This window comes from Nicotiana tomentosiformis, chromosome 8 (genome assembly GCF_000390325.3).
Source record: "Nicotiana tomentosiformis chromosome 8, ASM39032v3, whole genome shotgun sequence".
Taxonomy (NCBI): domain Eukaryota; kingdom Viridiplantae; phylum Streptophyta; class Magnoliopsida; order Solanales; family Solanaceae; genus Nicotiana; species Nicotiana tomentosiformis.
This window is the reverse complement of record NC_090819.1, coordinates 78,900,417-78,924,488: the sequence shown is the minus strand read 5'-3', so window position 1 is coordinate 78,924,488 and position 24,072 is coordinate 78,900,417. Positions and strand designations below refer to the sequence as shown.

The following is a 24,072-nucleotide window of genomic DNA, read 5'->3' as shown; positions in this document are numbered from 1 at the left end:
TTAAAACCGTGACGAGCGCTTAACCTGCACACGATACGATGCGTCCTAACCACTAGACCGAAGTCATATGGATTTTTTGTTGGTCTCGTTAGTTTATGTGTTTTATGAAAGAAGTTTAAGGACCTTTTAATATTTTTGACTTTAGGCCACCAAGTTTGTTGAACCTCCCGGATATAAATTGGCACCCTTTAATCTAGGAAAGTCTAATTAAATACCAAACAAATATAGACAATTGATCTACTATTTGTTTTCCAATGTATTACATTTTCCACAAACAATAAAAACACAAAATTGGTACTCTTAGCAAATAGTAATCCTACTTTAATAATATCCATGCAAAATTAGAGTTAAGCATCGAGTGGGGTAAAATTCACATACAAAAGAAAATACTTGTCAAAAATAGAGTTTTCCCCCAAAAAGTGCAATTGTTAAAAAAAATTAAAATAAAAACAGAAGAAACCAAAAAGAAAGAAATGGTATTTATATGTTGGCGATAAAACACACAGAATCTTCCATTTAATTACCCGCCAATTGTCCAATTCTGTGTTCCACATTATCCACTGGCCACTGGTGTGCTGGCTCTTAGAAGCCAACTCAAACTTCAATTCAAATGTGGAGCAATGGTTAGTCTTTCTACGAACCAAATATGTGCAAAGATGCATCAGTTTCACGCCTTACCTGCTCACAATATTCATGTGCTGTTTCCTACAAGAAGATGTAGCTGGAACCAAAATTACTCTTTTCATATACCAGCTTTATCGTCGTCGTCTTGTTGCTTGCCAGTGTCTCGCCGTCAGTCGAGAAGGTATTATTTAGGCAGATTCAAAAGACGCTTCCGTTCTGAACCTAATCTTAAACCCCTCACTTCCCGCATCGTTGACCTCACTCGCCGTAGACAACTCCACCAGGTACAATTCAATATAGGGTTTATTTTACTCAATTTCTGCTCTCATTGCTTTTATTGAACAACTGCTTTTAACTTCTAGTAGGACTCTAAGAGCTCGTATGAGTTAGATTTCCTTTGTTAACAACAAAGAATGCTAGGATGAAGCTAAGGAGATATACTTAAATTGGATAAAACAATATATGGTGACCAAGAGAATGTAAAATGATGCAGTAATGTACAACTAAATTGAACTGTTAACTTTGGAACATTTCATTTTCTTTTAACTTTCAAAATTATTCATTTGTCTCTAGATTTTTGAGGAAATTGAGATTGCGAAAAAACGACATGGGCAGTTGAACACCATTGTGATGAATGCAGTGATGCAGGCTTGTGTTCATTGTGCTGATATAGAATCAGCTTTAAGGGTCTTTGATGAAATGTCAGGCCCAGAAGGTTGTGGTGTTGATAATATCACTTATGCTACACTTCTAAAGGTATTTGGCGCTCAGTGAATTCCCTATAATAGTACATAAAAAATTATATCGATGAATAGGTCACAGTCGGGAATAGTGGCAATTGAAGAATTGAATACGTCTAAGCATGCTTACTATTTTCTCTGGAAGGGTTTGGGTGATGCCCGAAGAATTGATCAAGCATTTGAATTACTTGAAGCTATTGAACAAGGTACTGCTGTTGGAAGTCCATACCTCTCGCCACCCCTTGTTAGTGGTCTGCTGAATTCTCTAATTGAAGCAGGTAAGTTTTTTCTTGGAGTAAATGGAAATTCATTACACGCTTTTACTGTTTCTCCAAGATCTTTATTGCTGGCGCAAGATTTTCAGGCTGTAGGACTAATCCATTTTACATGCAAAATATATATATAGTCAGACATGAATACATACAATATAGTACTGCATCAGAGCGTAATCATTTAACAAAGCTATGTGCCTTTTTATTGATATATTCTGATAACGATGGCAATAGCGAGAGCTAGTTTTTTTTACCACTAGCCTTGTTGTAGAATCATGTATCATGTGGTAGCTTTTTAAAGAAAGGGATGGCTGATGAGTTTGTGGAAGAAAATAAAACAAGAGAAAAAACACTTTTTTTTCTTCATTTTTTCTTACTTTCTCTGCTAACTACTCTTTTTTATTTCCCTTCCATTTCTTTTGAATGCTTCCACACAAAATGTCAGGTGGTGCTTTATTATTGGATATAGTTGTTTTTGTCAAGATTAATGTCTTGGCTTTCTGAATATACCTCCTTTACTTCTGCGTTTCTAGTGCAGGGGATCTACGCCGTGCTAATGGTCTTCTTGCACGATATGGTTATGTACTTCACGAGGGCGGATATCCATCCGTCTTGGTCTACAACTTATTGATGAAGGTCTTCTGCCTACCCACTAGTTTAACTTCCCGATTTGTTGGATCTCTCTGTTTTTATTATTCTTTGTAAAAAATTTATGTTATTTCTCAGAGCCATTGCCAAAATTTCAGGGGTACATAAGCACAGGTTGTCCTGAGGCAGCGTTAAGTTTGCATGATGAAATACTAAGACATGGACTGAACCTGGATAAGCTCGCATATAATAAACTAATCCTTGCATGTGTGGAGACTGGAAAGTTGGATGTTGCAATGCAGTTCTTTGAGGACATGAAGGTTTCATCTCTGATACTCGAAGGGCCAGTTTAGAGCCTCATTATTTGCTCAAATGATGTGGCGCATGATTATTGTTTACCTGAAAAAGTATACTTCTGACTGGTGCAGGTCAGAGCACAAACTGTTGATGATGATGACGTTTTCCCTGATGTAATCACCTATACTACGTTGCTAAAGGTCTGTGTGCATGATACTTTCTACAGTTAAAAATCATTCCTTTGGAACTCCTACTATAGAAATGAGATAAATAGGTGTCAGATAAAGCGAACAATAGTTAGAATCTGAGATGTGTTGCTATTGATCTTAGTTCTTTTTTATTCTTACGAAGTTAAATGTCTTCACATATACTACCTTTTTTTTTTATAATTAGATTCACAATGTAGTAATTCTTTCACCATATAAGTATATTGTTTTAACGTAAAAGCTAAATTGATGCTCTGTCGGAAACCTATGTATACTCTTACATTTAATATTGATGAAATTAGGTTTTCTGCTGTCATTTATTGTCAGTGTTTAGAATTTCTGTTTTTTTTTTGGTAGGGTTTTGGTCATGCTCAGGATCTTCTTTCGGTTCAAAGGATTGTCATAGAAATGAAATCATCCAACAACTTGCATATTGATCGAGTTGCTTACACAGCAATCATCGATGCTTTCTTGAATTGTGGAACAATAAAAGGTATGCTCTATGCAGATATTACTGAAACTTCTATAACTCATGGTTATGAAAGTATACTTAAATAACTCATGCCAATTCCAAATGATAATAAGCATGAGGTGGCTATCACTGGCGAAATTGAAGTAACATTTAACACATAATTGTAAATATTGAATCTTAGTATCTGCGTTGAAAGTAAAAACCATAGTATCTACTGAAAAAGGTCTTACAGTCATGGAAATTGAGACAAATTGCTTCCATGAGAAATATACCGTATATCTTGTGAATTCTCCTTTCTATGTGCAAGTGTATCTGCTTGCTTTGAGTTCCTCCACTCACAATTTGATAAAATGATTCAGGTCACAAAGACCAAACTAATCAGTTTGGATATCAACTTTAGATGTTGATTGGTATGTCTTGTTGAAACAAAATTTATAGATTTGGATTGACATATAAACTTACTGGGGACTGTGCCAATACAGGGATGTGTGAGATTAAGTGAACATCCTTTTTCGAAATCCCCTAATTTTCCTGTATTATTTATAAGCAAAGTTGTATTGCAATGATTTGGACGTGAATAAAGTGAATGGTTACCGAAATTCGTATAGCCAACCTCAACTTTGTTGGGATTGAGGGGTAGTAGTTTTTATAGAAATCATGTACAAAGTTCTATTACCACAAGTTCTCATTAGGAAATTTTCAAGGACTAATTGAAAAGTTGGTGGAAGTTCAGAAATTTGTTTGACTTTTTGGATTTTAAGTAACTCAATTGAAATAGGATACAGTGAGTACCTCTTAAGTTGTCATCAAAAGTACATTTGTCTCTATGGCAAGTGAAAAATAAATAAGGAAAAAAATGTAAAAGTCCAACTGATAAAAGAAACAAGAGTACCTTGCGTTGTGACTTTTATCAATTTACCTCCTCTTGTCACTGCCTTACTGGCCAAGCATATTCACTAATCTGTTGGGAGATGTCCATTATTTGAGTTCGCTTCTTCCCTGGTATATGTTTTATGTCTTTAAAAAATGGTTTCATAAAAGAATAAGTCCTTAAAAAATGGCACCTGTTCAAAGTTGTCTTTTCTATTTGAGTTTCCTACAAGCAGGCCGTGTTTAAGATTCGAAGTTTCTAAAAATTCAGACCCTCAGAGGTTTAGTGGTTTGGCTTTCAGATTTGTGTATCAGTATGGAAAAGTAATCTGGTTAAATGACGAGCTTTCAGTTTAAGAAGCAAGGTTTCTAAATTACTGTTTGCTGGCAAATCAGTAAACCGGATCTTAAGAACCTTCAGAAGAAAGGTTAGACAAGTTCGTATGTTCCATAAAAAATGTAAACTTCGTATGTCACTAAAGAAATACAGCTAGACAAAATATCAACCGTTTATTTGGTGAGGTCAGCAGGAGATTTCACATTTTTAGTTCATTCAGTAATCGAGTAAAAGCAACTGCGTTAAGGTTTTGACAAGTATGAAAAACTTGCTAGAGTGCAGAAAACATTGGTAAGTGTTGTTGGCAAGCTTCTTTCCACTAGTACAACTTCGTGACAAGTTTAAAGGTTTTATGTAAGTGAGGCTTCCGTCTGCTTCAGGGTTGTACTTTAAAGAACAAGCCTTTAGCCCAACTGGGATCTGGACAGAAATGGAAAGTATCACCTTTCCCACAACATTATATCAGGCATAGTAAGTGACTTGTTCCTACTCCTGGCTGTCACAGATCAACCAGTACTATATACAGAAGGAGGTATCAATAGCATCGGCCCCATTTTGTTTATTGGCAGGCTGATATCTTGGGAATGTCCACATTAATAAGGCAACTGAAGTGTAATTAACACCTTCATGAGGATGAGGAGCATGTTAGTCCATAGAAGTGCCTTATAAGATGGAAAAATTCGTGAGGATAGTGGGTAACTCTGGTAATACCTCTCATGCTGCAAATTGATGCAGTCTATCATCTATTATCATGTATAGATATGAGTGTTATTCATTTTGAAAGAATTAGCAATCACTTAGGTGTTTATTGTTATTGGTATTATGGGTTCATGCAAATGAATATTTGCCAGATCCGTGTAAAATATTCCAAAATTCCTATATTTCTAGACTAATGACCTTTATCAGTATTAATTGTTTTATGTATTTAGACTGCTAAACAAAGATGCACAAAATCACTCGATAAAGTGAATTAATCTCTTAATGTAGTGTGTTTCCTGTAGTATGAATATGCATTATACCATCTCCTAAGAAGTTGAAGATCTCCAATTTGTTGAGATTCTTGCTTAAATGCAAAAATCTAGCCCTCTTGTTGTTTAGTCTGTTTCAAAGTAGCTTATAGTGTGTAAAATTTAACTAATTAAAGAAAAGGAGTATGTAAGTTATATTTTGCTGAGCACTCTCAAGAAAAAGGTACAATTATGTTGATGGTTTTTCTGTTACCTCCATTGTCACTTTGCATATTGAAAATTTGTACCCAATATGATAGGCGCTCTGACTGTGTATGGGGAACTAGTAAAGAGAGCTGGTGAAGGTTCTACCTTGAGGCCAAAGCCTCATCTCTTCCTTGCTCTTATGCGGGCTTTTGCTGTCAGAGGAGAGTATGAAATGGTTAAAAAGCTGCATGGACGCATGTGGCTGGATTCATCTGGAACAGTCACCTCTAAAGTTCATGAAGAAGCTGATCATCTCCTAATGGAGGCAGCATTGAACAATGCGCAGGTACTTTCTGCATACAACGTTTCTTGATTTTGAAGTTCTTATACACCAGCTTAAGTCTGGAACTCTGGATTGTTATATATGTACCACTTTCCACGGAAATCATCTTGCAATGGTACACTATTTCATAGACATTGTTCTTGATTTATGTAAAGAAGAGGTTATGCTTAGTGTTGTGGACGACTTAATTTTATAAAGTAAAAGCAACGCGAAGTTGGAGATATTGAATGCTCTGCAGGTGAAATGAGGATATCCCCTCCCAGTAGAGACAGGACAGTTCACAGTTGCAACAAGTCCAAGATGAATTATATGAGAACTTTTTCTTTGATATTATTGTCACCGCCCAAGCCCAACTGCCAAGGTATTGTTCGATTTGACCCGACCCGTCTAGCCACCTCAAGGCTTTTGAGCCTCACGGTTTTGTACCCTTGGGATTTAATCCAAAAGACGTCCCGACAATTAAATCCTGAACTCGCCTTTATACGGTCACTAACTTTTCCCCCCATTCCAGTGTAGGCAAGTTTCATAGTGAACACCTTTTCGAGTTCAACCACTAGCGGTCTGTGTGCTTATATTCAACCCCTCTTAGGGACTCACGGCCAGCATCCTTGCTGAGGTTTGTCCACCATCATACTAGGGTAGATACCAGCTCTGATACCACATGTCATGGCCCAAACTCAACTGCTAAGGTATTGCCCGCTTTGGTCCGGCGCTATAGGCCACCTCAAGGCTTTAGGCCTCACGATTTTGTCCCCTTGAATTTTACCCCAAAAGGCTCAATGGTTGAATCCTGAATTAACCGTTATATGACCCTTAACTTTCCCCTCTCATTCCGATATAGGTTTTGCCTAAGGCAAGTTTTACAGCAAACCCCCTGACAAGTTCAACTGCCGCCGATCCGTGGACTACTACAACTATAATGATCTTTATTTTTAATATTGATTTCTTTAAGGCTCAACTGCCAAGATCTCAGCTACAGAAAAAAATTGTTCAACTTCCTAGCAGAGAGCTGAGTTCCTGTGAGAAATTAGGACCATAACAAGTTCATGAAAAGTACCTTCCACTGGAATCGACTCATCTACAACTCATCCTTGAGAACTAGATGTGCTCCTACATAGGAAGGGGAAATGAAAGTAAGAGTCATGCACATGGATGGAAGAATGCACTTTGAGGTCCTACTACGTTAAGGCATAGCACCTAACCTGCTTGCTTGCTGGCACGTTAGGGTAAATAGGAGTGTGAGTTGGTTGGATTGACCTAGAGTCCCACTACTTCAAATTCCTTGTATGCTTAGCATAAAAATAGGTGCTTCTACAGCTAAGGTGGTAATAAGATGTTCTCAATTTCCCAAACACACTTCAATTTTCTAAGATTGGGTTTGTGTTTCGAGAGAAAAGAGATGTTTGCATTGCGAGGTGCGAGGTGTGAAGGTAGATCGAGAACAGATCTATTTGGCTGTTTCACCTATCTTTTCTATTATGGTTGGCTTGGAGACATCAGTGGAAGACCATCATCTCTATCCGCATACAAGCAGATTAGGATCTTATGCCACGGTGACCGGCTAATCTATCTAGCATCTACTACTAGGACTACCTCAATGGTTTAAGTTTCTTTCATCTCTTTTGCCTTTGGGTTTCCTGGGTTAAAGCAAGTTCTTGTTAAGATAGTGGTAATACCTTTGTTGTCCCAACTTTCAAGATAGTTTGAGAAAGTAACTAGAAAAACAATGATTTATTTCTCTTTTTTCTTTCTAGGATAAAATCAGTTTTAGCATTTGTTTGATCATCATCTAGACATTTTCTACATAAGCTGAGCAGATATTGGATTCTATTATCTGGCTATTCTCTTAATCATTAAATATTCCTTTTTTTGTTTCAAAAATATGAGTGGTAACAACAAGCAGTCGCTATATGAAGTGTTTCGCAGAGCTGTTTTAATTGTTCCAACATGAAGTTATCGTTGTTTTTCCTCTGTTACACATTCTGGTTTTTCATTGAATGAAGTTGATTGCTCAAAACTAGCAATGAAAACACCGTGCTCCTACTTCTTAAGCCATTTGTTTTTGGTTGAATTATGTGAACTGTCTCATCTAACCGGTTAAACCATTAAAAGATTATCAGTTTTATATATCTTATTTAGGTCTGCAGCACGCCCCTTCACATGACCTATTCTTTTTCCTTGAAAGATGATCAGTTTTATACAATTATTCTAGGTCTGCAACACTGCATTTCGACCCATTTGAGACACAACAACCTTGTGTCAATTTAATTTACATGTTTTTGTGAAATCATTCAGCTATTGGACTTGTTATATCTTATCTTTAAAGTTTAAATATGTTTCAAAAGCGCACTTCTCAAGTCTTGGTTCACCATGTTGTATATGATTTATGGACATAAATACCTATGCTAATTGTTGCTCAATTATCCTTTCTCAGTTGGATTTGGCCCTACAGTACATGAAAGGCATTATTGCGAAATGGAAGAAAATACCATGGGCTAGTCGAGGTGGAATGGTAAGCTGTAGTCTCTGATGATTTCATCTATTTGAGCTCCAAATAATACAATTACTTGGCTCTTTTTTTAATTTTTATAACCCAATTACTTTGCTCCTTTATTATATGCAAGATTTAGTTTATGCTTAAGCTTAGCGTTTTTCAACTTCATGGGGCACATGTTAGTGCCAACCTTTCCAAAATAAGGGCTCTATAAGTTGCACCGAGAGTTCATCCATGCTATAAAGTGGTAGATCGTATTCTACATGTCATCCTTGACACCTATCCACATGGAAAAAAAGAAAGTAAAAATAAAAAACCCACTGTAAATCTGTCCGCAGCTGGAACTTTATTCCCTTGGAAATCCTTTTGACTGTCACCACTTCGTCTTTAGAGAACAAAATCAAGGCTTGTTAAGCAAGAAATATCCTTCCTTAGGCTTGTTATGAAGAAATATCCATCATTTGGTCATTGTTTCTCTTGCTCTTTGTGAAATTGATAGAAATGAGCAATGCTTATCCCAATCTTCCAATCATATATAAGCAAACTGTCATTGATCTGAAGCTGTTTGATGCTATCATATCTCTGAGTATCCAATTTTTGTGGAAGATTCAGGAATGTACTCCTGATTCCTTATCATTTCTTGCAGTATTCCTCGTCAGAGAGACTATGTTGTCTTCCAATGAGTCTAACTCTTTGGTTTTTGGTTTCTTCTTATGTTGGAGACTTCTGCCCTTCAATATGTCCCAAAACATGAGTTTTTCCATTCTCCGGTGTCTAGATCCTCTAACTATTCTATGTCTTGGGCCAGTATGAAAGTGGGGTTCACCGCAATTAATTCTCCTCTCATTCCTAGGTACAGAGATTAATGAATTGAATGAGAGAAGAGTTTTTTGTAGTCTTTAAACCTTATGCAGTAACTTAGAATCCATTAGAGTAATTTACATAAAACAAGGGTAAGAGTGTTGCTTTTCCTTCTGTTGATGTTTCACATGGTATTCGTGCTGATTCTTGGACTTCATATTGATATCTGTTTTCTTATCTTTTACATCACCTACCCATATTACAGTTTAATACTGTTGCAGGTTGCTCTGCGGATTGAGGCATTACTTGGTTCCAGTGTTTCTATATTTAGCCCTTGCATATTGCCACAGGTATGTAATCCCATTTTGCACTCTCAGATCCATTAATGTCTACTAATTCCTCTGTTTGCCAGGCAAGCATTGTATCTGTACTTATGGTAGAGATGAGCTTTCATTACCTTTTCTATTTCAAGCACCGATCAGTGTGATATCTGTAATATTTGCTTTTCTCCTCTGAACTGAACTGATACACTCCCAATCCTTAAGTCTCGAATTCAAACTGAAGAATTTGTGTAGAGAATTAGGTAAATGCAGTAGAAGTTGAGTTTGTGCTATGGATTATTATAAAGATATAAAAGTTGGCCTTGTCCAGTCTGTTGGTAGTATTTTTTGGTATTGTTTAGCTTATATGTATATAAACTATTGATACATTAATTTCTTCTTTTTCTGGTCTAGGTGTCAGTACGTGATACTATCGAGCATATCATGGTGCCTTTTTCTGAAGCAAGGCCACTGCAAGCAACCCTGAAACTGAAGCAAGTGGTCATGCGTTTCTTTAAGGATTCGATTGTTCCAGTTGTAGATGATTGGGGAAGTTGTGTTGGCATACTGCATCGTGAAGACTGCAATGAGGTACTTTATCTATGACCTGTATGATCTATTTGGCTATCTTGGTTCACCGCATGACATTATTCTCTACTTTGTCTTCATGTGCTTCTGAAACATTACACACTCTTGTACAGTTACAATCTCCACTTTCTTAAATATCTTTAGCATTCGGTTACGTCGACACTGTATGTTTTAGGTGCTTGCGGAGACTGCTCATCTATTAGCAGTTTGTGAATTTTATCCCTGATCTGGCAATCTGATCACTACCACTCTTCATGTGTGATAAAAAGTTCATACATCCTTGAAAATATAGAGCTTTAATGGTGAGTGATTGATCGCTGTGGGCCTGTGGGCTGAATATTGGTGTGATAGTTTCAAATATTATTGGGTCTATTAGGTTTTTGTCTTGAATTACACTAAAGAGGGGGGTGGGGCAGTGCCAAGCAAGAAAAAGACAGGCTGCTTATATGAACTCGGCCATCCATAAACTTCACTTGTGCGAAGACTGTAAACTTAAACATTACAGCTGTCTCAATCAGCAAGTCATAGGACATTTTTTCAAGATGTTGTAAGGGATTCAATTACTGCTTCAGCGTGCCCTTCCTAAACATCTCCATCCAGTCAATGGCATCCATGTCATAGAGAATTAGGCTTCGCAAAAGAACGAGAGCTTTTCACTGGATAATAATACACAAGCCAAGGAACATTTATCATTTTTAATCCCAAGTAACTAAGCAGGAAAACAGAAGCATCTCTTATTAATTCTGTATTTTTCACCCTTTCATCTTTTCCAACTTCATGGAGAGGAAATTTATGACCATTCCTGATGGAAAAAGTCAAGCTCCTTGAAGGTATGACTGGTTGTTCTTATCCTGGTAGTTTGAAAAAAATTAAATTGACTAAGGTGGGAAGTATTGGTCTTCATTTTGAGCACTGATCACCCTACCTTCTCATAGGGTGGAGTTATCTGCTTCTGCATAGGTTATAAAAACTTTATAGAAAAACTCCAGAAGACTAGGAATGCGAGAGTTCAGTAGTGGATGAGACGAAGAAAGCTGCTTAAGATTGTGACATGTAAGAACAGATACCTACTGCTTCATGTAAAGGTCTTCGACGAGGTGCAGCTGGTTCAATGTGAAGAAGGTATGCAGAAGCATCATTAGTGCGCGAGACCACAGTTCTAGGAATGATGGAGGATTTTAGGAAACAAACAAGTCTGGAAGATAGTTTTGAATTTAAAGACAAAAGGCAACCAAGGTAGTGCCAAGAATAAACTTGTGAAAAAGATCTTTTATGCTTTTTGGGGAAAAGATTCTTGTAAATTGTGGAATAAATGGAAAAGAGCAACTTGTTGTCTGGTGGTAGTTGGGGCGTTAGTGGGACTATATTATGTACATGGAAGTTGGAATAGATGTATACAGAGAGCTAGGCCTTTGGACTGTGTTCCTGTGATTGCCTAGTACCTACCTAACGCCAATCAGACAAGCCAAGTATGTGTGCATTTTTTGAGGTGTATGGAGAGCATCATGATCACATATTTTCGGAAAGTAATAAAGAGCTTAATTGACTGAAAGTTTTTGAGCTATAGAGCCCATGAAACAGCTTCCCAACCAGTTGCCTTCTACGCCATACTTGTCAATCTCTGGACGCTTCGTTAATAATTGAAACATTAAACGGGGAAGGACACAGCTTAGCGGGCTGGGGCGAGGCAGGGCTTAAGCAGGGAAATATGCTAAACGGGCCAGGGCAGTGTGGGTTAAGGCTTGCCCTGCCTCGCTTTGCCCGCCACATTTACATCCCTAAGTTAGAGGAGGAATTAGGGGGTTTGTGTTGAAAGACTGAAAGGAACACAAAGTTGAGTGCTAATCATTCAGAGTATCAGGGCTCAATAATGGGTTAGATACAACTGAAAGAGAAAAAGAGTGAAAGATACAGTTGAGGACTTCTTGTCCTCTGTCAAGTTGCTTGAGAACCTGTTAATAGTCATGTCCATAGGTATCATTGATGATGCCTTAGACTGAGCATTGTGAAGATGATAAGAGTGGTAGTATGTTTTGATGAAATCGAAGGGAAAAAGGAAAGCCGCCGATGAACATTAGACTATTAGAACTTAAGTAGAAAGACAGCAATACTAGAGCAAAGACACTGCTAAGCTAAGTTGCTCGGACTCTTCACTTTCGGTGCCGCACCCGTGTCGACACGACGTGGGTGTGAGTGTGTACCGGATGTGGTCAACCGATTTTGGGTACTTTGACCAAAATCGACGGAAAAATTCGGGACAGATACAATGATTTTTGAAATCAAAACAAAAGTTAGGTAAAATTGAAGAAAATGGAATACTTTGTATATAGAAATTTCTATCTCAGTCCTTTTTCTTTTGTCTCATTCTCGGATTCTCCTCTTGATCAATATTTTTTCCTTCTTAGAATACCTTATAAGTTTTTCACATAATGTCTCATACTTTAGATATATTTCTATAACTCTTTTTGTAGATATTTGAATTATTTTTTGCCGAATCCCCGCACCTGTATCCATACTTGGATCCGTATTCCCGAATCTTAAATTTTAGATCATGAAGGATCCGACCTCTAGATCCGCACCCATATCAGACAACCGCACCCGAGTCCGAGCAACTTAGCTGCTAAGTGGTTCGCGTTTTCTCATCTCCACGCCTTCACTAATGTCGGGCTGCGTGGACTATTTCTCATCCTTTCTGCTGTTTACCATTTGCGTGAAATTGACTTTGAACTTTGGTCTCAGAAAAATTTCTTGAGTTCATTGTGGGATATAAAAGAAGTTATCTTAAAACAGAAACCAATATCCTAAGTTCATGCTTTGATTCCCTTATTGAGTAGTTAATTTGGTTGTCTAGTAGACCACTGATAAGCCTAGGTGTGGAGTTACTTCTAATGCTTTCTGATGCCTAATATTGCAGCTGGATGCGCCACTTTCAGAAATGATGAGAAGTCCACCTCCTTCTGTAACAACCTCAACATCCATCGGTCGTGTTATTGATCTAATGCTAGAGAAGAGGTACAAAATGGTTATTGTTGCAAAATACGAAAATGTGCGGGGAATGTTTTACAGCTCCAGTGTAAGGGCTGTCGGAGTTTTTACATCTGAACAGCTATATAAGCTTGCTCCAACCTCATCAGAGCTAGCTGTTCAAAATTCTTCTGCTTGTAGAGAACCTATTGAAATATGTAGATAGTATACCTCAACAAAGGAGCTTGTCATGAGCATATTCTTCTTCCATTGTAGAATAGGCTATCATTTCTTATTGGCCGCTGAGTTCTTCTTCTGTCACTTATCACAGCTAGATTGCAATACTATCGACTTTGAATGGTTTGATTAGCTCAACAATATGTAATGTTGGTGACAGAAATATTCACGTATATGCGAACTTTGTAGTTGTTAAAACATGATTATATAAGTAAATGTATTCCCGTATGTGGGCATGGATGAACCTTGACTGGACTAGGATTAATGGAAAACGAAAGATTCCCCATCACATCATTAACAATTAAATGATCACAAAATTTTAATATGATATCAAAATATGCAGAATTTAAGTCTTACCTTTACCTATTAACAAGAAGGTATTCACGTAATTGACCCAAAAGGAACAGGTCGCGCGTAAGGGAGTTTTTTTTTTTTTTTTTTTTTTGGGTTAGAGGGAGTGTTTCATGACAATTAATTAAATAAATCTATCTTTTTGAACAATTTAGGCTTTTTAGATAAAATGATGACACAATTAAATATGAATAAGGTCCTTACGTGACTTAGAACCGACGGTTTATAGGAAATAACATCTTTACCCTGCACAAGGTAGGGATAAGATCTACTGTACATTTTATTTTTCCCAAACCATTTGTGGAATTATACTGGATATGTTATTGTTGTTCTCACGTGACTTAGGCCTCCTTGTACTGGAGGCTAGAGTCGACTACATCGTCAACAGCAAAGATCACGCAAGATTTTTGCATAGCATTTCCCACAGATGGTTCCACGCTTCCACTTTTATTGCCCACCTCAAATCGGTTCTTGCAATCACGTAAACCAACAAGTAGAAAGGGCATTTTTATTGATTATACAAGAAGTTTATCATTAACATGGAAATAAAAATGATAACCAAACATCTACAATAATCAATGCATGATTTAGTAGGGAGATAAACGATCGCTTAATTGTATACAATACGTTTGAGAGCATATAGCGTCAAAAAGTAATAGTAACACACTCCATGTATATAGATTAGGAAAGTAGCATAACAATAATCAACTTTTCACATCATTTATGAAAATAATACAATTCCCACTTAAAGTTGTTTTGGAAAACTATAAGCATAGTACAACAAGGGGCTGGTTCACAAACTTAATACTAAGAGAAATACTCATTTATCTTGCAGGGAGATGACAGTTTCAAAGGCACCAGCCAATGCTCTTACTTTGTTCTTCCTTTGCTCCCTTAGTTTGCTTGCAGTCTCTTCGATCACATTATTTGAAACCACTGATTCCTTATTCTTGCCTTGCACCACTTGATGTTGAGGTTTTGATGATTCCACTGTCGTATTTTTCTCCGGCACTGCCTCAGTTACTGCAACTTGCTTGGGATTGAGACATAGTTCTTGTTGTTGTACTGCTTCTGTTTCTTCTATTATGGCAGCTTCCTTTTCTTGATTTCTTCCTTCATCTTCCACTTTCAATTCTTGAGATGATACATTTATAACTTCTTCTTTTTCCTTCTCTGAATCAGTTTCATTAGGCTCATTGCTGATTTCTTCTGGTTCTTCAACCTGTGGATTTTCTTCTGGTTCTTCAATCTTGAGTTCTTGATTTTCCTCAACTATGGATGACGATTCAGCTGCAGCTTTGATTTCCTCCAATTCCGCATTGTTTACATTTCCATTAGTCTCTTCATGATCATCCACGCCCGAATCATTCTCCCCTGCATCAGAATTAGCAGCCATTTCGCCATCACTTACATTCATTTCCTTTTCGGTTTCATGGATTGTTAATTCTTGATGATCTTCTTCTGGCTCTGACTGTTCAACCTGTGAATTTGTTACTACTGATGCTTTTGTACTTGAACCATTAGTGCTATCATGCTTCCTGATGGTCGTGGTTGTCATTTTTTGGGGGACTGGCCTAGAATTTTGGCCAGCACCACGTTGTTTTCCAATGGCATCCTTACTAGTTTTTGAGAATTTATCCAAAAGGGGTTTCTGGGAAGTAGAAGTCTTGGCTGATAAAGATGACGATGAACGAGGAATTCTCTCCCTAGGATTAGGGGAAATTCGAGTTTTTGGTGAGGAAGAAGGCAGGGGAGGCTTATTATCGAATGATCTTCTTCGAGTTAGAAGAGAAGATTTATTATTATTAATTTGAATGTTGTGAAGGTCAGTTGAGGATGCAGACTTCTTGGATCGAGCAATTGTTGGTTTGAGGTAACTGGGAATGTTCTTGTTTAAGGTAGTTGTTGGATCAGCTTGTTTTCGGACAGGAGAAGTTGTCTTTGATGTGTTGGTGGTGCTTCTCTTTGGAGATGGAGATGTCCCTCTCTTCTCCTTTCCAGGAGGAGCAGTGTCCCTTGTCCTTGTTGCCATTGTTCTTTTCTTTTGGAAAGATTTTACACCTGTAGTTTGAGAGTAGAATTTTTAGAAAGAATTTAACTCATATGCACTAGCATTGCACGAGATATTTATACTATTAGGTCATTTATATAGTGCAGGAAAACTTCTACTATAAGCATTATTTTAACCACCAAGGAGTGTGGGGATGGTAAATGTTCATCCAACTTTAACCGGAGATCCCAAATTCGATCCTTAGGAATGAAGTCCTCTCTCGTAGAGAGCGCTAAAACCCCCCATTGGGAGTTTTCTATGGCGCAAATCCGTATTAGTCAAGTAGCAAGTGCGTTCCGAAAATCGGTTCGTTAAAAAAAAGTCAAACATTACTTCCTCCATTTCATTTATATGGAAGTATCTGACAGGATATGAAGTTTAACAAATAGTAAAGAAAGATTTTTCAAACATATCAAAAGTACCCTTAATACTCGTGGTCTTAAATATTTTAAGGTATTTCTATGGTTATAATAGTATGTCATTAGGGTAAATTAGAAGTCAAAAGTTAAAACCACATAAAAATAGATAATTAATATGGTATCACAAATTAAACTACATCAATAGGGTACAACAATAACAACAATAACATACCCAATATTATCCCACACCGTAGGGTATGGGGAGTAATGTGTACGCATATCTTACCCCTACCTTGTGAGGATAGAGAAGTTATTTCCAATAGACCCTCGGCTCGAGGAAAGTATAAGCACTACATTAATGAAAATATAGACAAGAAGGGACATAACCAAAAAAACCATACAAAAGCATAATAGAAACAACAAGATAGTAAGATGACCAACAATGAAAGAAAACAACGGTTAGTCATAGAAACCTACTACCAATAGAATGCGAGAGTGTATACCAATACTACTGGTTTGAACAATCTAGACCACCTACCCTATTATCCTAATCCTCGGCCTCCACATCTTCCTATCAAGGGTCATGTCCTCGGTCAGCTGAAGATGCGTCGTATCTTGCCTAATCACCTCACCCCACTTCTTTTTTGGCTTACCTCTACCTCTCCGTAGGTCCTCCAATGTCAACCTCTCACACCTCCTCACCAGGGCATCTGTGCTCCTCCTCCTCACATGTCCAAACCACCTAAGCCTCACTTCTCGCATCTTGTCCTCAATAGGGGCACACCCACCTTGTCGCGAATAACCTCATTCCTAATCCTATCTAACCTGGTGTGTCTCTTATGGGAGTGGTCTTAGATGAATGTCCTCGTAATTGACTATATTTAATAAATGGATTTTCTCTCTTTTCCTTGTGTGCCAAGCAACATATTTTCCCTTTCAGCTCCTTCTTCTTCATCTTTCTTCCTCACCAACAATCACATAATTCTTCAACTTTGGAAGCTTAAAATTCTTATTTGGGGATGAAAACTAAAAGTTAATGATAAATTATTATTAAAATTGTTTGAATATTGATAATTTATATTTAAATTTTTAGTTCAAATACTGATTTAATGATTTACTTTAAAAATCTCAAAACTCTACATTGGTCCTTAGAAAGTATTTAAAGAAACAAAGTGGGTCTTCTTGATTTATTTTTTTTATATACTAAATTAATAATTGGGGATAGTTTGTGTTTGTATTTAGATGTTTTGTTTTAAATTTGAGATCACTTTGAGCAAATTTAGGATAGTTTGATCGAAATAGGAATTGCAAATTCTGAAAATATTTTGTTGAACACCACAAAAAAAATATGTCAATCAAGCACACTTTGATGAGATTTAACAGATAGGTCAAATGCAGATAAGATAAAGTCACACCAATCTGGTAGAGTTTGGTGAACAACTGAACAAGCATGAAATTATTTCAACCGAGTAGACTTTGATGAATAATTTAACAGATAGGTCGATTGCAGATCACACAAAGTTACGCAAATCTAGTAGAGTTTTGTGAATAATTGAACCCATACAAAAAGAGTTCGTGAACAATAACAATATAGGTAAAGTAAATATAGTATAAATTTTACCAACCCGAAAAAATCTCTGTGTGAAGAGCAATAACTATGTGCACGGGTCCAAAGGTTATTTTTTAAATACATTCAAAAATGAGAATAATATTTAAAGACCAGACCCTTATGGGATCGTTCCTGTCAGTCACCCGTAAAGCACAATTACACTATCATGATATATTGAGTATGGCCTTCTTACGGCCAAGCAACAAATAAAGTAGAGCGAAGTGCACCGGCATCCACTTTAAGTATGTTATTTAAAATATATTCATAATTTATAATATATTTAAAGATTAGTCAATTCACCCAAACTTCAAGATTAAGTATCCTAATTTTTTGAGCTGCTAATTTAGAATTCATGACATAAAATTCGAATTTCTAAACACAATTTTCGAACTTTAGGAGACGATGTCGTGACGTTTGAATAAATCGGCTAATATTTAAATATATTGTAAATTGTGAATATATTTTAAACAATATGCTTAAAGGTGGCTTACATGGTGTCATTTTCACAATAAAGTATCACGTTTCAACTTATAAGTGCATTCTAAACTTATCAAATTTCTTTAATTACTTTTTAATCTCAATAAAGCACCAATTATGTATTAGATAATAACAACTTTTCTTAAGGAAGAGATTGTATACATTGCTGCCTACATTAATGAGTTGAACTTTAATTATGTGCAAATAAATACGTGAGAAAGTAGAAGTAAAGAGAAGGGGTCAAATGGGTCATTACAAACTTATTTTTAGTAAAGATAGCAAAATGTATATGGCCCTACGCTCGTTTTAAGCAAGAAAGCTGAATAGGTATTCTTTAGTTTAATGGCCAGTGGTTTTCTTCCAATATTTGCCAACTATTGTGTATACTACATATATCTCCTAAGCAGCTCAAGCAATGATACTAAGAATAGGAGAGATAAATTGGAAACAAAGCCAAGCCAATTTCTAACTCAATGATGAAATTGATGATAATAAAAGTTAAATTAATGAAAATAAATAATGATATTAATAAAATATAGAGTTCCATCTATCAAGGGTTAGGAAGTAATACTTTCAAGTTTCAATATCTCTTGAATGGGAATAAAACCCCTTATGACCAAAACATTAATTCTTCCTGCTATTTAAATTTGAAACCCTAAAGAAAAAAAGATCCCACTAAACAAAAATTGTTTTGGAAAGAAAACATCTCATAATCCATAAAATTGCATGTTGACTCTAAGGAGTTCCCTACTCAAAGGAATAAAAAACCACCTTATCAAATTAAATTCTTTGTCATTCTTTTTTTTTTTTTTTCCAATTCATAGTGGTCACTCTTGAGAAGAAACTTTGTACGTATCTTCTTTAGTTCGAACCAAATTTACAAAAGAGGACAACTACTTCTCTGACCAAACTTCCCGTCAATGTGCACATTACAAATATAGATATTAATTTCAATACGCTGGAAATACACTTTAAATCAAATATCAATAATTGATGACGAAAAGATTTTTAAGAATCTCAGCTATATTCCTACAAAATGGAAAACAACATTCTTTTTATGCAGTTTGACCTTAAAAAAGACACCTCCTAATTCTGACGCCTTCTCTTCCTTTTTTTTTCCTTTTTTTTGTTTTGTTTTTGTTTTTGGTTGTTCTTTTTTAGTTTTGATATTCCTTTTTCTTATCCTAATTAAACCATTTTCTTTTTATTCATCTACTACTACTACTACTGATGAAGTGAGTAATTTTCTGAAAACGCTAGCTGTTTCCAAATGGTGGTTAGCCATCCCCTCCACTATCCACCCCGTAAAAGAAAAATATAAAGATATAGTATCAATTTTTTTTTAAAATCCTTTAGGTTATAACTTTCAAGAAAATTTGTATGAATTAAAGAATGTAAAAGATGATATAACTTAGGATTCATGTCTAAAGCAATATAATATCATAAATCTCTTGAAACAAAATGCATAAATTCTATATATAAAAAAAAAGTAGAGCTAGAGAGAGGAAAGGAGAAACTGAAAGATATAGAGGAAAACGCACCTTTTTTAATGAAAGGAGATTATGAAAATCCTTCATCATTAGAGATAGTTGATTGTTAGGGAAGAAAACAAATCAGGTATTTGGGAGCAAAGGAGCTTAAAAGAAGGAAGAAAAAGACATAAAAATATTGATTTGAAAAAAAGTTACAGAATTTTTGGAATTTTTGTTGTTATATTCCGTGCGTAAATTATGGACATCCAAATGCTGTGGAGAAAACACATAAAACACAAAGATGTGATTATCAGTTCAGTTAAGAGACAAAATATTTAGTACGTAATTGTTTTAGTTTGACCATTTCAAAAAGAAGCCTCTCATGTTATGGGCAGCACAACATGGAATAATGCTCTCCTCGCTTCATATATCATAACTTAATGCCTAAGTAAACAATCTTAGCAAATTAGAAGTTTAATTTCATGTATAATTACTAAACTTTGTTTATACTAAAGTAAAATTATAAAATTATATTTTGTTCATATTAAAAAAATTAATTACTTATTATAATAATAAAATTAGAAACTATTTCTTGTCACTTAACTATACACACTTTAACAGACAGAACTATTTTTCACACTAAGTAACTAATTGTGTGAATTACTACGAATATACTAATAATTGAAAAGTCAAAATTTTAATGCCCGCTAATCTTTTTTTCTTCTTTGTTTGTTTCCGTTAATTTTTTTAATCATCTATTGTTTTTTTAAATAACATATGAGTGGTAAAACTTTTTGAATTGTGATTTTTTTCTGAAATTCTTTTTGAGCAGAATATTTAACCTTTTGCTCAATTGTATTTTCGTATAGGAGATGCAATTGTATAGTGTAAAATATATTCATATTAAATGCTCGTATAATAAAGCGACATGTTGAGTCGAAGGCAGATGGAAAGCGACGCAAATGGCAATCAAGTCCGAGGGCAGCAATCTCGCATTTGTTCCCAAAGAGGATATTACTCATAAAGACAAAATAAATGCCTGACACCTGGTAACATTCAATGAAAAATATTTATAGCATTAAGTACGTAGCCCGTTACAGAGAATATGGCATTCATAACCTGCAGTTACACCTTCTTCAATTGCCCCCCATAATTGTCATTTAAGAGGAACTTGATCCTAGGACCTTGTTCCCTAGGAACAACTATAAATAGTGAGTTCAATAAGCATTATAAGGGACATGAACTTTCTGACAAGCTTATGCTATATACTATTCAAAAATCAATAATATTTTATCTTCTTGCTTATTAGTATCGTTACTACTGCCCCCGGAAGCTCTGCTCCCGGAACCAAGATTTCTGCTGTCTTATCTCTATTTCAATGCTAAGTCTTACATTCTTATTTAATTTATTTATTATTTTGGGATCAATTCACTTGTCTATAAATCACGTATAAATTTAACTTTATCGTTTTACGGCCAAACAGTTTAGAGCCCACCGTGGGGCTTATAAAGTTGTCTAATTGAGTTGGTCCTTGCATCTATTACTAACCTGTTTGATTTTTTGTTCTTAGCAAAAATCATAAAAAATGGCAGATAACGATGTCAACATCGCACACAATGTTGAGGCCTAAGGAAATCAGCCTCAGCACGAAGATTCGATCAGTGATACCCACAGCGAGGGGGATGAGGCCACGCCGGTCCATGGCGGGCAATATCCACAACATGTTCGAGAAACAACTCCTGATGATGCTGAAGACAAGCACGTTACTGAAACAGTAAGGATCCTGAGGGAGCAACAAAAGGCTATTATGAGCTACCTCTCACGACAGGATCAAGTCATGATGGAGTTAAGGCAAGCGTTGTCAGGTGATTCCAACAACACGAATGGACAAGGTCCAGTTCCTCCCGATTCTCCCGCAAACCAAACAACACAGAGGGTTGACAACAACACCCCGAGAGGCGAATTCGGCTTTGACAGGGCCGGGGGAACGATAGCGGATCCGAAAACAACAATGAGAATGATCTTTTTAAAACTGAACTCATGCGGTTTATGAGGGAAATAAATACCCGAATGAATAAAATTCCGGGTACACCACCAGTGTTGAAAGGACCAGACTTAAAGAGATACACCAAGTTGCCGTTCAAACCAAGCGCAACACCAGAATTGATCCCGAAGCGGTTCAAGATGCCAGGCGTGCCGAAGTATGATGGGACTTCAGATCCTAAGGAACACATCACCACCTATACAACGGCGGTGAAGGGGAACAATTTAGCTCCGCATGAGATTGAGTCAGTCTTACTGAAGAAATTTGGGGAGACCCTCACGAAAGGGGTCCTGACATGGTATTCACTTTTACCTGGGCACTCAATAGATTCCTTCGAGATGCTCTCAGATTCTTTTATCAGGGCCCATGCCGGGGCCAGAAAGGTATAGGCCCGAAAGGCCGACATATTTAGAATTTCACAAGGAGAGTCCAAATTATTACGGGAGTTCGTGACCAGATTCCAGATGAAAGGATGTTGCTACCAGCCGTACCAGATGAATGGGAAGCTGAAGCATTTACTAAAGAGTTGAATCCGAGGAGCTCCGACACTTCCCGAAAACTGAAAGAAAGTCTGCTCACGTTCTAGGCTACAACATGGGCGAAGGTTCACAACCGGTACGAGTCGAAGATAAGAATTGAGGATGACCAGCTCGGTTTCTCGGCAATAACCAAGGGTCGGGACCTGGAGAAGAATAAGGAGAAATCAAAGGATGATTTTGACACAAAACGATGGTCTTCTAGAGGACGGTCTTTTCCATATGAAAGAACCAAAGGACGCGGCAGAGGTTTCCGGTTGCCGGATAGGTTCGCTACCGACGGGAGAGCTGATCGCGGCCAGAGTAATAGATCATTGCAGGACAAGGAGATATCGGGTTCCCGAGATTCCTCCTACCCCAGGCTATCCGAATACAACTTTAACGCCAGAGTAGTGGAACTAGTGTTGGCTATGAGGAACATCAAGGAAGCACGGTTCCCAAAACCAATGAGATCTGATCCCATTCATAGGGACCCTAAATTTGTGGTGTGAATACCATGTGACCAACGACCACTGGACCGGGGACTGCCGACATTTGCGCGAGGAGGTCGCAACATTGTTAAACAATGGCCGTATTAGAGATTTCTTAAGCAACCAGGCTAAAAATAACTATGGTCGTAATCGTGATAATGCAAAATCCTCGAAAGCAGGAGAAAATCCTCCTCGCTTGATGATAAACATGATTTTTGGGGGAAACAAGATTAATGGGGTGAGATTTTCGGCAAAAAAAGACGAAGGTGTCAGTAACCCACAGTAAGAGACTCCGGGGAGTCGCTGAGGACTCCATTACTTTCACGGAGGAGGATGCAGATGGTCTACTGCTATCGCACAACGATGCCTTGGTAATCTCTCTTAATGTTTTAGATTTTAAAATTAAATGTGTTTTGGTGGACCCAGGAAGTTCGGCCAATATTATCTAGTGGAGAGTGCTGGAGCAAGCCAAGCTATCCGGAAGTATCATCCCACCCATAAAACTCCTCGTCGGGTTCAATTTGGCAAGCATGACGACCTGAGGAGATATACTGTTGCCCACGAATGCTGAGGTAATGAAGACGACCTTTTTTGAAGTAGTTAACGACGATATGGGATATAATATTATCACTGGGAGACCATGGTTGCACGGAATAAAGGTTGTGTTAACATATCATCAATTATTGAAATTCCCAACTCCCGAAGGAATTAAACAAATAAGAGGAGACCAACCGACAACAAGGGAGATGAACGCAATCCCAGTTTTCAGTAGCAAAGGGAAAGAGCATGCATAATAGAAATTACTAGAACCGACGCCTGTTCCCGAACCGAGTGAATTCAACCAGGGGGAGGAGTCGTCGGAATCCTATCAGGTACCAAGATATTTCTAGGTACCCGAAGAAATGGACACAACTAAGTCCACAACGGAAGAACTTGAGCAAGCTGCGTTATTTGAAAAGTTCTTAGAAAGGAAGTTCCACTGGGGGGCATGATTGAACCCCGAGATCATGTTAGGATTCATAGAATTTCTTAAATTTAACATTGATTATTTTGCGTGGTCGTATGCGGATATGATAGGTATTCTTCCATAAGTGGTCGTGCACAAACTAAGCTTGGATCCTAACATCCCTTCGGTGAGGCAAAAAAATGCCCTATTGCCGAGGTCAGAAATAAATTCGTCAAAGAAGAGATAACACGTTTACTTGATATCAGTTCAATATGAGAGGTAAAGTATCCTGACTTGCTAGATAACGTAGTAGTAGTTCCAAAGAAGAATAATAAATTTTTCATGTGCGTGGACTATAAGGATCTAAATAAGGCGTTCCCAAAAGACTCGTTCCTATTGTCAAACATTGATCAAATGATTGATACGATGGTCGGACACGAGTTAATGAATT

The 24,072-nt window shown here is 37.0% G+C and overlaps 2 protein-coding genes across 2 annotated transcripts; one reads left to right on the top strand and one right to left on the bottom strand.

Moving 5' to 3' along the window:
* The first annotated feature begins 523 nt into the window (after positions 1-523).
* On the top strand, positions 524-13,510 carry LOC104091034 (pentatricopeptide repeat-containing protein At5g10690). The gene is made up of 12 exons (XM_009596279.4): positions 524-908; positions 1,198-1,380; positions 1,510-1,642; positions 2,175-2,272; positions 2,383-2,544; positions 2,653-2,721; positions 3,085-3,220; positions 5,674-5,906; positions 8,338-8,415; positions 9,480-9,548; positions 9,933-10,109; positions 13,021-13,510. The coding sequence occupies exons 1-12, from the start codon at positions 621-623 to the stop codon at positions 13,294-13,296; spliced, it is 1,902 nt and encodes a 633-aa protein (XP_009594574.1). The 5' UTR covers positions 524-620; the 3' UTR covers positions 13,297-13,510.
* Positions 13,511-14,300: 790 nt separating this feature from the next.
* LOC104091033 (uncharacterized) lies at positions 14,301-19,849 on the bottom strand. The gene is made up of 2 exons (XM_009596278.4): positions 19,695-19,849; positions 14,301-15,719 (listed from the first exon to the last, which is right to left on the bottom strand). The coding sequence occupies exon 2, from the start codon at positions 15,688-15,690 to the stop codon at positions 14,479-14,481; it is 1,212 nt and encodes a 403-aa protein (XP_009594573.1). The 5' UTR covers positions 15,691-15,719; positions 19,695-19,849; the 3' UTR covers positions 14,301-14,478.
* Between the last annotated feature and the right edge of the window lie 4,223 nt (positions 19,850-24,072).

Excerpts from the sequence above, each read along its gene's own strand:
- LOC104091034 (XM_009596279.4), top strand. The coding sequence starts at position 621 with ATGGTTAGTCTTTCTACGAACCAAATATGTGCAAAGATGCATCAGTTT. Across the intron at positions 909-1,197 it reads GCCGTAGACAACTCCACCAG|ATTTTTGAGGAAATTGAGAT; the intron begins GTACAATTCAAT and ends ATTTGTCTCTAG. Across the intron at positions 8,416-9,479 it reads GGGCTAGTCGAGGTGGAATG|GTTGCTCTGCGGATTGAGGC; the intron begins GTAAGCTGTAGT and ends ATACTGTTGCAG.
- LOC104091033 (XM_009596278.4), bottom strand. The coding sequence starts at position 15,690 with ATGGCAACAAGGACAAGGGACACTGCTCCTCCTGGAAAGGAGAAGAGA.